General features: G+C 38.3%; 1 protein-coding gene across 2 annotated transcripts in view; it reads right to left on the reverse strand.

The window, feature by feature from the left end:
• LOC129359859 (cGMP-dependent protein kinase 1) overlaps window positions 1-17,117 on the reverse strand; it is a 90,644-nt gene that overhangs the window by 50,362 nt on the left and 23,165 nt on the right. For both annotated transcript variants that reach the window (XM_055029788.1, XM_055029787.1), the window contains exon 3: window positions 5,282-5,395. In XM_055029788.1, coding sequence (XP_054885763.1) covers window positions 5,282-5,395 — 114 coding nt within the window. The remainder of the gene's footprint in view (window positions 1-5,281; window positions 5,396-17,117) is intronic.

Here is a 17,117-nt window from a genome sequence, read left to right on the forward strand (position 1 = left end):
TAAAATGCCTCTTCCCATGAAATACGGAGAGGGACTGTTTTACTTTACATTTTCCAAGAAGGTAAATATTTTCTGGCTGTGTGTTGCTTGCAAACAGCTCTTTAAAATGACTTTTATAAAATAAAATATGCACACTGCGACTGATTAAAGATTTTGTAGAAAGAACGATGCTCTGGGTCTGACACTTCTGGAAGTAAAACTGGGTCGGGTAACTTCGATCTCTATGACCATAAGTCAGTGAGTCACAGTGCAGACTCTTGACGAGCCAACATGCATATCTGTGAAGTGGAGCCATTCATCTTAAAGGATATATTTGCTTATATCTTGGATGGTCAATAGTAGAGGGAAATAAAAATCTTTCATTATAATGAGAATTCAAGGGATAAATGTCAGAAAGCTGAGATCATTATGAGAAAGAAAATGTCAGCTTGAGATAAATGTTGATGTGAGCATATGAAACACAAATATATACTGCTTTGCACAAGTATGCATGGAATTCATGCATGCATCTGGCAGTCAGTGGTTTTTGCTCCCTTTTCAATGTATCCCTGCACCACTGATGATGTCAATCGATGAGAGCAATTACAAACATCAGATTTTTAACTAAATACATCCGACTTAATTTCCAAATTAAACTGGATTTTGCGACGTTATGTTTAGCTGTAGATTCTCTAATAATTGTTTTCTGTTGCTCTAAAAGTGCTGGGTCAGATCTGGAAACAATTTTTGTGAATGTTAGTTCAAATATAATCCAGTTACACAGTCTTCCCAGCAACCAGGCTAGAAAAAAAAAAAAATGCAACCGCTTGGGTGTACATACCCCTCACTGGAAATCTGCAATAAAATAGGAAAAAAAAAGACTGAGCCCTGATTTTTGCAAGGGCAGAAACAGACTCTAACTCAGCAAATGTCAGACTTTTTATTATATAATTCATGCCTGGAAAGAGCTTCAGGTCTAAAACCTGCACACACCAAGGAAATGTACACAATCAATTGTCTGCTGATGTGTGTCGGCTAACTGGAAATACCCAGCTGTGCCCTAATGGCTTCTTTCATACACAAACACTCTCTTATACGTCACCTGGATCCCCCCTTAAATACTCTAAGAAGCCTTGAATTTATCACAGATTTATGACCCTGTCAATGTTTACGAGGTAAAATCTTCATGTGCGTAACAGTTAGTCCTCCGAGAGATGAAGACAAAGACTTGCTTTTCCATCACTGCTTTAGAGATGGAGCTTACAGATATAATCTCTCTCACTGATTGTATTTGGAGTGACTGGCAGCGACATTACTTTCTTAGAGATGACTGCTCTGAAAACAAGGCCTGGATTCCCAACAACCTTTTACCTGTGGCGTTACTGAGCAGTCGTTGTGTTTGTCTATCTAGAGTGTATGTGCGTGTGAGTCCCGTGTTGTGGATTTAAATGTGTATCACAATGCAGGCCACATGTACGTATTGTATGTCAAGCTGTGAATTCATTCTGATGCATATGATTCAGCACAGGTCCATTGTTGTGATCAGCACTGTCACAGTACAAAACGCCATCGTCCCTCTTTGTTATTCTGACAGCAGTGCACACAAGCTGAAGTATTACTAACATGATCTTTAAGAAGTCATTTTGCCTTAGGATATTCTCTCTATTAGACTGTTTATGTGAATAATAATGTAGCAACTGACAGTCAGCGACTCATATGATTACCATCTATTCATACTGTCTCTGCTGTCAGAAGGAAACGAGATACACCTCATAAAGATAGCAGCTTGAAATGAGATCGTTTTTGCTTTAACATTACTGCGATAAAATAGCCTCATAACTTTGACAAAAAGGCTAGTTATATGCATGTAGCAGCCACTATGAAGCTGAACAGACTTGAAGTGGAGGAGATTATGACTGACGTTTTAGTTTAGGAGAAACCGTTTTCTGAAATGCTCAAGGCTCAGAACCATTACTTTCTACCTTCACATGATTTACATGCAGGCACTGAGTTGTAAATTTTGAAATTATTCATTTCCAGTAAAAATTAGCATCTTATTCTGAACATCAAAAGCAAATTAAAAAGCTCAAGTTTAATGTATCAAGTCATTTAAAACAAGAAAAACAACAAGTTTTTTTTTTTTTGTCTTTCTTGTTAAAGTCCTGAAAGTAATGCAGAGCAGCCCTTCATTTAAATGCTGCTGCACATGGCTGATCACCTGGCTGAAAGACGATTCCTACTCCTGGCTTAAAAATAATGTAAATTCAGTTGTTTGGTATATTTTTGGTTTCCAAAACAATCCCTCAGTTGACACTAAAGGAGCACCCCTTGTTACATATTTTTACCTAATTCATATCTCAAAGTTTACTCCACTACCCGCTCAACTGAAATGCCTGTGTGACATAAATTTCTTCATCTGGATCTGCCAACTAGATGCCTGCAGATGTCTGTGTGCAGCTGAGCGTTTTGTGACCATGGTGAATGTGTACCCCAACAGAGACAAAACAAATCCCATTCTAAGCTTGGTGCCACATTGAGCACATAACAAAACACATTATGAATTTTAGGACTGAGAATGTGTGGAGGAAAAATAAGCTCCACTGATATTCTGTAGGGACATGAAGCTTCAATGCACTTAACAGTTTGCAAAGATTGACTGAAACATACAGTTAAAATGATTTATTTCTTCTGCATCAGAATTCAATTTAACATTTGCACTTGCAACTTCAAGCCAACAAAATTTGCAGATGAAGGAACCGTCTCTATGAAGTGAAAACTAATGCAAATGATTCTCAACAGCAGTGTTAGTATGAAAGTTCATACCTGTGTGTCTGCTTCTTATTATGAAGTTTATAGGTAATTAATTTGTCACATAGTTTTTCTGCTATTTGTTCATGCTTTCTGTGGTACTATGCTGAATACTGTTTTGATACACAATACGTTCAAAACCCTTTGATATTTAAATGCTTAAAGAATTAATTTGTTCCTACTGTCCCCTTCTCCCGTTTCAAAACTACAAAAAAACTATGTAGTCTGCAGCCTTTTGATGGAGCTTCCTCCTTCTACTGTCACTGCTGTCCTGTTATCATTTCTGTTTGTCTCTCACTCAAACGTTTTTCTTCCGCTCTTGTTTCCAGCCTGCATCTACCTGACTGCCATCATGTGGAAATAATGTGACACAGCTTGATGACAAAGGAACTCTTCTGGGTCTCAGGAGAGTCTCAGGCTGCATGTGAAATCTTACTTCGTTTGCAGAGACTGGCTGAGTCAAACCCCAAATGAGGCCAAAGCTTTACACTTAAGTGTCTGTATCTAGGAACTAAACATAACATATTGATTAGAGGAGCATTCTGGGGGCAGTAAGCATCCTGGAAGGTGTAGTGCTGCTCATAATGTCTGTGTAAGTTATTTTAAGGGCTTGTTTCTTTAGGGAGAATGCAAGCTAGCAAACACTCTAAAAGAATGGAAGTTTGGGGATGGAAATATTCCTTTCAATGTGCCAATGCAGGAAAATATTACTAGCCAATTAAAATAATAAACCATGGCAGTTTGCAGCTTCCCAAATCACCGTTGAAATGGTTAAATCAACATTTTTAAAAAAGCCCAGAGTTTAAAAAATGTTGCAAAAAGAATTGTGAATAAAATGCCACTCTAACCGTTCAGGTCCAGTCTGTCTGTAGAATAAGAACATAGATTAGATGGTTCCTTCATCAGTGAGCTGCTGAAGTCTCTATGGTTACTCGTGTAACTTTAAGATTTTTCCTGATCAAACTTTGCCTTGCGAGATGTTCTCGTCCAACGCAAACCTAATACTGCTTATCGTCTCGTATTGTGAGCCTGTAAGCTAAACTCCTAAGTAGAAGCTTTACCTCAACACAAATAGGCGGATCATCCACATTCTAAAGATATAATTACTCATGGAAGGGGACTTAGGAGATTACTGTATGTGATTAAAATTAACTGAGGTAACATCCTCCTACAGAGCTGCATGCACAGATCAAATTAAAATACTTGATTGGAATGTGAGTCTCTGTAAGCACTACTGGCTGCATGATTTCCATTAGAGACTATCACCTTTAATAGCCACCCTGACAGCTGAATTCCTTGGTACATTCATGTGTAGCGACACGCATTAAAGTAAAGACAGTCATCCTAAGAGACAGCGGCAGTGACCCTGTTAAACCAAACACACTTTTGCCCGTGTAGACAATTACATCATTTGTTCCATGCATGGGTTTTTATTAAAGCGCGGCAGGAAGTATGGGCCGATGGGCTGGTAGATGGGCAAAATAAAACACAAAAGAGAAAACCAGACGCTGTGTCGCCAGTGGGAAGGGGAATATTTTATCCCGTAAGAGTTGGCTCATCTCCCCGTGGACACATGTTGCCATAGTAACTAGAGCTGGGAGTTTGGCTGGTTTGGCTGGTCCGTTGGACTTGAGAAGGGTCAGCAGAGGCTACGCAAGTTTCCAACCATGAAATGGTTGACCCCGCCTCGTCCACACTTTAATATGGGAGGATGAAGGAACCTTTGCCCTCCATGTATTCATTAAATTCAAGGTCACAATCTGATTTTTTATTTTTTATATATATAAGACTTGGAAATATGAGCCAGCTCTTGATATAAATATAAATCAAAATCTCTTCTCAGATCATGCAGAATGTTCCTTTGTTTCAATTCGCCCCAACTCTGACCTGCCTGCATCTATTTTAATCCATGCATACAAATATCCTTTCACCAATTAGACCATGCCTCACCTCGTCTCACCTTTTGTCTTTTTTATTATTCCGCTCAAACACAAATTTGGAGCTACTTCCTATTTCTTGCCTCACCTAAACACACATTTTTCATTTTGACATGCTATCTTGCGAGCTTTCAAATGTGTGTAATCCACCATCTGTCCTGTGCTTTCTCAGTCTCCTCTCTTTAATCTATCAGGCTGACTATTCAAATCGCCAGACTGATGGACCACCTACTCGCACACTGTGCATCTCTCTGAGCCAGGGCTCTGACATGTGAAAGAGCAAGAGGCAGGAAACCTTGACATTCGTCTCACTCCGGGTCTCGCAGCACAATTGGCTGAAGAGTTGTGAAAACTCACACTGCTGATGGGCAGCTTTAGATAACTCAAGAACAATACTAGACACACATTCCTACTGCAGCAGAGTCTTCTACAATGAGACTGCATATTTCATTGAACTTGTGTGTGTTCAATGCGTCACCTGGTGTCACCTTGGCAACATGTGGACATTTCAACCCGGACTTGTGAGGAAATGTTTTAAGGTGTCTGTGAAAACTCACTCTTGACAGTGGCTGTCCTGGTGCAGTTGTAGAGAATAGCCAGCTCCCCAAACACCTTTCCTGGCCCCATGGTGCAGAGCTTCAAGCTTTCTTTTGTCACCTCCACTTTACCATCTGGAAAAGACATAGAGATGCAAAAAGAGAAAAAAAAAACATTTATTGCATTAGTTTCAGCCAAGTTTGACACTAAATTAAATTTCTGTGGCAAAGTCTCAGTGAGGAAGTGCAGTGGATGTAAGTGTTTGAGTATTTCGCTTCAAAATAAGTATATTAACTAAGGCAATTAGAGTATATCTTAAGTGACATACGTTAAGAGGACTGAATTAAAATGTTTACATCTTAATTGGCCACTTTCCAAAAGTATGAATCTGTCATTAACCTTTCCACATTTTGTCGCATAATAACCATAAACTTTAATGTATTTCATTTTTAATTTTAGTGATAGATCAACACAAGTCATATCCAATATGGCTAAAATAGTTTCACAACTTATCCCCTTAGAAAACCGGATTTGTCTTTCGATGAAATCCCACCTAATTTCAGGAGTAAGTCTGTTCTCTATTGGTTATTTTTTACTATTGCAAGAAAATAGCAGATTGGAAGTGCACAGTATTGTTTTTTTACCCCAGTCAGCAACATGTTATCTATTACCACCCAGGATGAAACTATACACAGAGAGGAAGTCGTTAAGTGTCTCACCATCTCACCAGATTCCTTTATGCGACTCTCATTGTTCTTATGTAACAGCTGTTTCCTAAAGGAAGAATTTCTGTAGTATTATGATGAAAATGTAGAAAAAGAATGAAAAGTCTTTCTGTCTAAGCCTTTAATACATTTTTACACTAGCACTTCTATAATCAGCTGACATTTCAAAACAAGATTCAAATTGTCAATAGTGACTAACTGTTCAAATGTCACTGAAAAGTCTGAGCTTTTAAAATAACTGAGAATACCTTCAATATTTTAATTTGTGAGATTAAACACAAAGTGAAATACAACAATCTGCAAAAATTTGTTTCCTCTATTCTTAGGTCTTTTGGAAAAAATGATGCTACTATCATCAACTCTCAGAGTGTGCCCTGGTTTTTCTCTAGGGACAAATAAAACTCTTCCTTCCCATTTTATAGAGACAAAATATTTCAAAAGCTTGACATCGCTGAAATAGATGTAACCAAGACTTACAGAGCACAAAAAAATAGTTCTCTGTTAGTTAAAAACAAAATCCATGACTAAAGGAAAACTACTTATGGTTAATTCTAGGATAACAAATCTATTCTTTAAATCAAATACCCCTCCTCCTCTTTCAACACAGGATTTCAATAAAACAGTATGCATATTTCAGAACATAGTAAATATTTTAAGGTAGCTGTTTATCATCTTGAAAGCACTCACCTCATATGCAAAGATACTAATTTAATTTCAAGCAACTATGAAGTATAACTACCAATTTGCTGTATAAAATTAAGTGGTTGGGGTTTGAATTTATTTCTGGCTACTACCAAGACAGACATGAAGACAGGCCAGTGTTACATCATCAGTGAGATTACAGGGTGGCTACTATGGAACCAGTCAAAACCACAGCTTGTCTTGGCTACATTTTAACATGCTGTGTGTAAATAATCCAACCAGCTATCCAAGGAACGGACATGAACAGGACAAAGGTAGTGGTTACTGTGTCTGTTTTATACTCTGAATCATTTCTTGCATCAGTCCTGATTCCCAGGCTTAGAGCACCATTCTCTGTGCTTCTTTGGTCAATCAGATGAGTTCTCCACCATAACATTACATCTGTAATTTTCTGTTCTCTATTCAGGTATTTCAATAGTGTCAATTAAAACCACCAAAAATATGAATCGTAGAAGCAGACAGAAGGTGAAAGAGTTCCAAGCCCAAGAAGAATGACGGTGGCTTTGCAGAGCGACCCCACGGCTCTCTCCAAAGCCATGACGCACGTAATGAGGTTGTTTTAGACATCCAGCTGTAAAACTACCACATTATGTGCATCCTTGCTTTGTCACCCAACTGTCTAAGCAGTTGCTGACCACGTAGTGCCTTGAAAGTAAGCTGTTATTAGACTTGCATACAATTTGAAGATTTATTTATTTCAACTTTTCTTTTTTTATTTTAATAAAAAATGAATAACTGATTGTTTTGTGGTTTTCTGAGGCCATGAATTAGTTTCAGCTTGACAGCTTCACCCCACGTGGCAAAAAGCTTGGACACCTCTCCCCCACAGACATCGAGAGTCGGTGGTATTTTGTGTTTTGTCCATGTATTGTTGATTGGTAAACACAAAGTTGACATTAGAAAGCAAACAGAAAGCAGTAATTAAATAAAATCCTGAAAGAGGTCAGCAGTGATAAAAATAAAAATAAAAATCCTGATTTTGGATTTTAGTGTCTGGAGGCCTCAAAGGAATTATATAAATAACAATGTTAATTTATTGACGTTTCATAAATGATCTGTTTATTTCTTGTTGTGTTTTTTCCTAAACTGACTCTGGGAAGTTCACACATACACACACCCACTGCACGTCCCCTGACAAAAACACACATGCTCATAGGGTCCAGCTCATTTCCTGTTTTTGCATCTAATAATACCTGCTTTATCATGCTGCTCTGTTATCCAGTGGAACTGAAAAATTCACCAGAAATTTAACTCTCTCACAATGAAGCCTCAGTCAAATTAAGGCGCATGCAAAACCAAATTATGCAAATAAGCTGATATGGCTGTACAGTATGTACTCTCATCAGTGTCGAAAAGCAAACAAGACATGTGATACATTAAGAAAACAGTATGTGCTGCATGTGTAGAATGTTCACTGCTATTAACTTATCACTATCAGTGAACGTCAGCATGTCTTCCTCCCCCCAGGCTGTGTGAATAGGTTCAATGGTTGATCATTTGAATGCGAGTCGCAATGTGCCTCACATTGCGGGGCATCGGAGCACACCTCAGAGCAGACTTTTCTTTGGCTCAAGATCAGATAAATTTTCTGGCTGGATTTCTGATTAAACGGCCCAACTCTGCCTCACACCATGCACTAGTGAAGACTTGCCATATAATGAGAAACATCAAAACTCTAGCAGCAGGGGTTTGAGTTCTCTCCTGCAACGAAGGACATCTTGACCCTTTTATGAATCGTTCATATACAGAATCTTGTCATTTCGACTAAACACCATTTCTTTGCAAGAAGCATGAGTTCAATTTAAATAGAAAAGGAGGCCAAACATTAATTCCCAACCAAAACAGAAGACTGTCTCTGACGTTTTTAAAGTCAAGGAGCAAGACACCATTTATCTCTATCCCAGCCTTCCTTTTATTATGTTTTTCTAAGAGCATAAAGTGGACACAAGGAAACAGGATGTTGGGGAGTTCAAATCTCTCAGGATATAACACAACCAGAATCCCATTATGATTGACCATAATCTTCCGGCAAAGTTCAGGGGTCAAATTACCCAATGCCAATTCATTTTTCATCTGACCATTGCAAGTAAAAACTAAATCAAGCAAAGCATGTTTTTATTCTGCAACAGCAACTCAAAAATGGAAGTCATTAAGATTTTTGGTGCTACAGCACTTAAGTTTACACTTGTGACTTCAGCTCAGCAATAAAAAAACAAACAAGCTGCACTCTGCACTCAACGCTGTAAGGAAAAATTCAGAGCAGTTTAGGCTGCAGTAAAACACCAGACTGAAGTTAAAAGCCCATGTATTGAGTTTGAGCAAGGGATATATTAAATGGCCACTGAAATGTGTTTGATAAATGGCAAATTTTACAAAAAATAAAAAAATAAAATAAAAAACTGAATCTGTTCTTTAGTAGGAAAAAATTATGCTTTTTTTCTGTCATGGTTGGGTCTTAATTCTGATCAAATCTATTAATTTTGGTATCTATCTATCTATCTATCTATCTATCTATCTATCTATCTGCCTGCCTGTTCCTTAACTTTGTACTGTGTTCAATGCTGACTCCAATAAAGGCAAGTATGATATCATTGATATCAAAAGCGTTAGTTTATGTTGGGTTTGCTCTAAAGTTGAACATTGATCTGTCCTACTCTGTAATGAGTTTGATGCCCGTCAGCTGTGACAAACCTGATTGTTTACTGGTAGCTGTGCAGAGAATCCTGATCTCTGAAATAGATTTTCCTCATCTCATTCTCTCTGAATTAATGATTAGTTACAATGGTCAACATCTGCACTAAATTTATAAAGTCCCTGGAATTGTGGAGCTGTGACAAAATCAAGGACAAGGCCTTGTCATGCATTATCAAGTGCCTCCCTCAAGTTAGAAACAGAAAAAATTTTTAGTTTGAGAAAATACCAATGCAAACTTGAGCTAAGGGCAAGAGCAAACAAAGACGATAAGCAGCTAGAAGAAGCGTTGACAGATTTAGTTTTTTTTTAATCACACTGAGAAAAATGGGAATGACGTTTGTTGAGTTCAAAGCACTACCGTTGCTTCAGCAAGCCTCTTTCAGTGTGTCGGTAGCCTGACAGATAGTATAGCCACAAGATATTACACACCAAGGAGAAGCAAGGAGGCTTCAATAGACTGCCATTGAAGAAGTTTATAAAAAGGACTTTTTTACTCAAAACTTTGCATGCTAAAGGTGAAACATCTATTAACCGTGAGTCGTTAACTGAACCCTGTCAGCCAAAGGGCTGCATCAACACATTGCCCCTTTTGTCTTCCATGCATTTACTTCAGTCATATCATTATGTAGCATCAACGATCTGGTAGCAGCTGAAATGTGTAAGGAAAGAATGCACACATGGTTGGAAGGATGGAAAAAAATACCTGGAAAGAGATAATTAAAAAACAAACCAATGAAGGGTTTTCCTTTGAAGATTGGTCTTAAATAATTAAATTAAATTAAATTCAAGGGTATTTTTCACCTGACATATAAGTGTCTGACTCAATTCCGGTTAAAAAAAGAGATCAAGTCTTCGTTATTATCACAGGTAAACAATTGCTCAAAGATTTCAGAAAATCTCCAAAATGGAATCGATTCTGAAGCCACCGGAAAATGTTAGAAACCTATTTGAGCCTCTGAAGAGTTTTGACCACACTAACCTATTGTTAGATATATTGTGTTCAAATGGGGAGAATTCAGGACAACTCCCAGCCTCCCCAAGAGTGACTGGCCGTCAACAATCCTCTGAAATGACAGGTCTGTGGCAGACTGCGAGATTAGGAACCCGGAAAAACCATTATTGGACCAGGTTTTTTTCTCAAAGCAGTGACTGTAAAATTGTATCAGCACAATCACCATGAGCAACAATAGTGTGCATTTCAGTGACATAAGAAAAAGCAACTCTGTTGTCCATCTCAGAGAGGTAAAGTTCAAGAGTCAAAACTTTTGAAGTGTCGTGGACAGGAAGTGGGAACCAAATACCCTTTTCTTGTTTTAGGCTCTTAGTCATTAGAGATGCTCTAAGGATGTCAATTAGTCTCAGAATAAAGTTTAACTGATTTCAGAAAATAGTGGTAGCTCAAGAAAAGCCTCTACCTTGAACTAAGATACTACTGCATCTGGTGACAAAATGGCTTTATAATAGTGTAATTTTACTAGGCTTTCTGTTATGGTCACAACCTACTAATTCAAGAGCAGAGACAATGTTTCAGACAGTGAAAGAAGCAACACCCAGAAGCCCAATAACATACATTTGTGATGAAAGAAAAAAAATAAATAAATAAGACATGATGGTGACTTTTCTAAAGGAGTATTTTAAAACTCTCTTTTGGATTAGCACTGTTAACTGACTGTATCTGTAATCTCACTGTGAGTTTTCCATATTTTAAGCACCCCCACCTTGTGGGGTGTTTTCTATCAGCCTGCTAACATTTTCAAATTATTTATGCTATTTAACAGAGAAGTTTCTGTAACTAAACTTCCCGTGTTTTAAATCAGAATTAGCAAAATTGCTTCTGTTTTCTAAATGCCAGAATCATAACCATGTGATGTTTTCAGACAATTTTGTTTTGATATAATATAAATTATTTTCTGAAAAGCATCAGTCGCCTGGCATCGAAACCAATTTATTTACATAATGCAGCCTCCCTCGTACTTCACAGCTGGGATGGTGCTCTCAAGTTTGCAAGCTCAACCCTCTTTTCCTCCAATTAGGACGAACATTATGACCATAAACTTCAATCTCAGTTTCATCACACAACAGGAGATATCTCCAAAAATATTATGGTCTCTGCAAATTGAAAGTGTTTGTAAATTGCACCCTGTCTTTTCCATGTTGCCTCTGGAAGAAACATGAGTGTTTCCTTGTGGTTTATAACATCCTTTTACCAGCTTCCGGTACCATTTTCACAAAATCTTTTATGTTTCTTCTGCAGTTTATTGGCACATTTTACACCAAATCATGTCTCTCTCAGGGGTCAAAAAGCCCTCCTCCGTCCATAGCAATTTGATATATTCCCATGGTGTTTATAATTGTTTGAAAATATTAATGAGGCAACTTGATTAGTATTCTAATAGCATCACTATTATGTTTTTAATCTTTCGTCAAATACCTATGGACAAAGTCCTAACTTTTGCACAGAGTGTTTTGTCAAGAAGCAGTGGAGCAGCTTTGCACCTCTCTGTAAATCAGACCTTGAGAGTAGACCTTCTGACGTCAAACTGTCTCTCTTAAATGTAAGCTACTAAAAAAGGGTGAGGAAAGGTGGGGGGAGAGGGGCGAACGCAGCAAGAGGAGTCGGGTGAAAGACGGAGGCAGACTTGAAGAGAGGACAATAAGAACAGCAGGTGAGGGAAGACACTGCAGCTGCTCCTGATGCGACAGCTGAACATCTCATCATTGAAGTTGAGAGAACTTTCCATCGTTTTCACCTCCACCGAGGAGCATTCCTTCAGAGCCCCATACCGCCAACACTGAGAAAGATTGCACTGCAGCTATGCAGAGAGCACAAGAAAGACCTAAAGACTATATTCAGTGACTTGTCAAAAGAAACGAAAGGACAGCTGGTTTCAACCTTTTTGCATCATTGTGCCTCAGAGACAGTATTCAGCACCAATATGCTGTAGCTCTTCAGGTCTTCCTTTCAAGACCGCTCATCTTCACACATAAAGTTAGTTCCAATGTGTGGAAGTGATAGGACATGTGGGGGAAGATATCACAGCTGTCCACTTGTCTGAGGCTTTTCTCTTTCTCTCTCTCTCTCTCTGCTTTCATTAAAACGTTATAAAAGGCCTGATGCTATGCCTGCTGCTCTACTTCCCATCAAACTCTGATTATGGTTGTTGTGTTGACAAGTTGATTGGCTGGCCAAGCGGGGAGGCAACTGAAAATGATCATTTATTCATACATTAAATGCAGCCTTGTAATTAGCAGCTAACAATCTTATGTGCAGCATTCCTTTTATGCAAATGTGCCAATTTAAAAAAGCTTTAACGTCAGTAAACACATTAATGTGGTATCTTAAAAGAAACAAAAGTACCTCTTTAATTTTAGCATCCACTCATTTCAAGTGCCTTGCTGTGTCATTACAGACATGAGAGGCGATTTGCAGCACAATGAAACACACTTTTTGATACTTCATATCAGCACAATGCAAAATATCTTATTCAGGTCTGATATCCGTCTAATTTATCTCATTATGCTGAGAAATTCTCCTTTTGTTTTTTCTTTGAAATTAGCTGAATCCTTCATAATTATCCTTTAATCTTGTGGAAAATTAGACTGAAAATGAGTCTCAGCTTCACGTGATCCTATGCAAATTTCTAAATGGATGCCATGACTGCTGGGGAATGGGAAATCCATAATGAAGAGTTGGTTGAGGCACAAATGCTGCAGTAACTAAATGCAAAAATTACAACATGAATTACCAAACTGCCACAACAAAACAAGTGACGCTACCTTGAGATGAGGTAGCGTGTTGTTCTGCTTATGATGGCTGCAGCACAGACTATCTCAGCCATTTTGTTTGACGAAGAGGATGTTCAGAATCGCTTCATAAGTGAGACGTAGAAACGATTTATTGATAATGTTAAGTTACTTTTTAAAATTATGGGAACAATGCAGTAGAACACACCCAGGTTTTAATGAACAAAATTAAAAATATGTCCATTTCAAATTTGTTTTAAAACACATACAGTTTGAACTGCATTTTTAATTATGTAAATAATGTAAATATTGTTCACTCTCTTCTCTCTTCACCTGTTTTGTTGGGGGGGGGCGAGGGCGTTTTCCCAGTGATCTATGTGAAACTCGGAGGACGCAAATCCAGAAGACAGTATGGCAAAACACCAACCATCCTTTCTAAACTCAATACACGTTTTCAACTGTAAAACAAAAAAGACAACCTGGACTGCCTGCCTTTCGAGCACCTCTTTGTGTCTCTCAGCAAAACACATTAGCAATAACAATAAGACCACAAAGGTAAACATCATTAGATGTACAGACCAGTGAAGAGAGAAAGAGAGTTGGAAGGAGAAAAGAACAATGATGCACTGGTACAAGGACATACTGTTCTTTCTACTTCAAGGCTTCTGTGGTTGGAGGAACCGTTTCAAGTGTTAGTACGTCTATTCATAGTTATTGATCATTACCCGAGTTAAAAAAATAAATAAAAATGAAAGAAATAGTAGCAATGTCAAGAACAACATAAGAGATGAAAAAGAGCAGGAAAGGAACGGTTTGTTTTTCAGACTTGATTTATTTTGTGCTTAAATCTTGACGAAAAGGCATCACTACGACTACAACAGCACACTGCAGAGATTTAGAAGACTTTTCAAAATCCACAAATAATGTTTTCTTGGAAGCGTGGCCCGTATTAGGGTGTGCTTTATCAAGTTAGCTCTGGAATGACTTTCGTTTCTTGAGAAATCATTGTAGAGTGTAAAAGAACTGCACCTTGCATCAAAAGCAGTAGCATATGGCCACTGCATATAGCCATTATTGTAGCTGTTCTTGCCACGGCTTAAGCTTCCTCTTTGCCAATAAAATCAACTAACTAAGTATTTTAAATGCCTTTAATTGTTTTCTATTTGTCAAAGACACACGTAAAGAGATATTGTTCTAGAAAGGGCAGACAGAAGACTTTCTGTCCTTTTTGCTTCAATTTCCAGAAAATATGTTGCTGCTTATTAGTTTTCTTAACTATCCATTTCAAGAAAACTTTGGTTTAAATTAAAAAAAATAATTTTAAACAAAAAACTGTAAAGGTTCAGCCATTTGAGTCTTGTAGATGGACAAAAAATATGTCAATATAAGTTGATTTTGATTGTGTCTACAGGCAATCAGAATTTAAGGCGAGAAAAGCTGAAATTTCTTTTGCGTTTTTTACTTTTGATATTTTTGTGTGAAGCTGATATCCAGCGATATTCCTGGAACTTCACCTAAAGGCTGCTGGAAATAACGTGATGGAAAATGAAAGGCTCAACAATCTAATCTCTGGGATTAGTCCATCTTCGTCCAAGATTTTGTACTCAATCCATTAGTGAACAATCACTGTGATCTGAGTTCGGCACCAGGGAACCGCTGTCATTCCAAATGTTGCGACTATTCCAATAATCTACCAAATATTTACTGAGACATTTCAGCAAACACTCCAAAACCAGACTTTAATTAATTCTTGAACAGAGAGGACATTCTGTCACTTAGCTTATATGTATAACACACACTCGTACGATTTATAATAGAACACAAAAAACTCCCTAGGGAGAGGTATTCAACACAGACAATCAAAGTTTAAGGAAAAAAAGATCAAAGAGATGAATTTCAACAAAAGGGCAACTAATAAGAAAAAGTCTCAAGAGAGAGAGGAGAAACTCAAAATGAACCCGCTTCAAAAAGAAGTGTATAACATGACTCCAGAGACATTTATTGATGAAACTAGCCTTTACAAGCTCTCTGAAATGTGGATTTCTCCTGCAGGAGAGTCACTGAAAATACCTTCAGTTATCCACAAAAAACGTATTTGTACATGTGAATCAGTTGCAGTTTCGTTAATATTCTTTTGTCTTTTGTGAACAGCTGTGCACCGCATGTGGATATATATTGTGTCTGCAGAGGACTTTGGTTTTCTCGCTGCACAGGCAAGGATTCTTCCATGACTGTAAAAGAACAGATTACTTCTGTGTCGTCTTGTATCCTCCGTCTGAACCTCTGCAAACACAGTTTATCCAGTCACAGCACTCTTTACACTGCTGCCAGTCTGTGAGCGACACCTCCACATACTGTACACACACACAAACCCACAGTCGCTCTCACGACAGCAGGCGTATAATGCAGTACATATTTCAGTCTAAACAATGAGTCGAGTTTGAAACATTTGCATAATATTCAACTCATAAAATGGTTTTAAGCTGTTTTTCTTGGGGTTTTTTCAGGGTCTGCCTTCCCTCCTTCATACTCTGCTCCTCTAATGTGATGCTGGTGTCTTTCCACATGAAAAACTTGCAAAACCAGCGTTAGGCTCAGGGATATTTTGCAAATTATTCATTAACTCCTGCTCTGAGGTGTATTCATCGGCTTCTGTGGAGGGACGATGCGGATCGATTAATTCAAAAAGAAAAAGAAAAAGAAGAGATACTAAGTGGGGAGGAAAAGAGAAACCATAGTTAGAATGGAAGCAAATACCACAATAGAAATCAGGTAAGTCAGACAGATTGGTGAAGAGTACGAAGGAGAATAAGACAGAATTGACAAAGAGGTGATGAACATGTGTAGAGGGACAGTGACAAGAGGACAGATTGGGGTCAAAGCCGGTAAGATGAGGAAGTAAACGTCTTCGGTTTGAAGCTCAGGCATTTTGAAATAACTTGTAGCAGCACGGCTGTGTCTGTGACAATAGGAGGGAATTAAAGAGGAAAAAAAGCGACAAAAAGAACTTCTCGCAGCCAGAGGCGGCAAATCAGACAAGACACTCACCAGAGAATGAGTATTTTCTCTGTGTGCTACAGGCAGATGGGGCTCCGCTCACTGTAAGTTGAGACTATTGGTTTGCGATACACACTCTCACATAAATAAGATATTAGCTGAAGTTGTGTTCCACTAAATTGATGTATTTCAGACAGTTGACCCACTCTGTGTTGCCACAAAGCCAACAATTCTCAAAGTCAACACTCCACTTGTGTTTGGTGACGTCCCAATATAGGTCTATTTGCTTTTCGTTCTTCCTTTCCCATTCATTCATCGCTCTTTTTTTCGCTGCAGATGGAAATTGTCCACTTCACATCTAAAACCGTCGCGCTCAGTTACATCACAACTACATTCTCATCTTTAAATTAGAAAATACATTTCCAAGATGTTGGAAAGTAAGCACATTCTTGGTGAGCGCGCGCTCCCGCAACGCTACCTCAATGTGGGACCAACAATGCCATCAATCAGCTCAGTAACAGGACTATTACTCACCTAAAGCAATAATAGGCATTTCTAACGGTCTGAGCAAGTTAATATCTGTTTCTCTGTGACATTTGAAGCAGTAGCTTCACAGAAAAAAAAAGTAATTACACACATATTCACTTAATAACTAGATTTTAGACTTGGGGAAATGTGATGCAGCGCTACTATCACTGTATTGTGACAGGTCCTTTTATGTGTACCATAATTCCAATTACAGACTTCCCCACACCTATTTCCCCCCTAGTGTCACCTTAATGAGGCTCCACTGGGAGCTTGTATAATTCATCATGAGAGCTGATGTCAGGAGAGGCTGTGTGTGTCATGTTCCCAAATCTAACTACGCATCTGGAAATCGACAAAATTTTGGGCACCTTGAACAAACTTCCTTTTCTACCAGTTTCTCGCCTCTTCATTGCTCATTCTGCAGCCAGACATGATGCATGGAAGGCAGCAAAAAATGTGAAACGCA

The sequence above is a fragment of the Poeciliopsis prolifica genome, unplaced genomic scaffold (assembly GCF_027474105.1).
Source record: "Poeciliopsis prolifica strain line A6 unplaced genomic scaffold, Auburn_PproV2 SCAFFOLD005, whole genome shotgun sequence".
In the NCBI taxonomy this organism is placed as follows: Eukaryota; Metazoa; Chordata; class Actinopteri; order Cyprinodontiformes; family Poeciliidae; genus Poeciliopsis; species Poeciliopsis prolifica.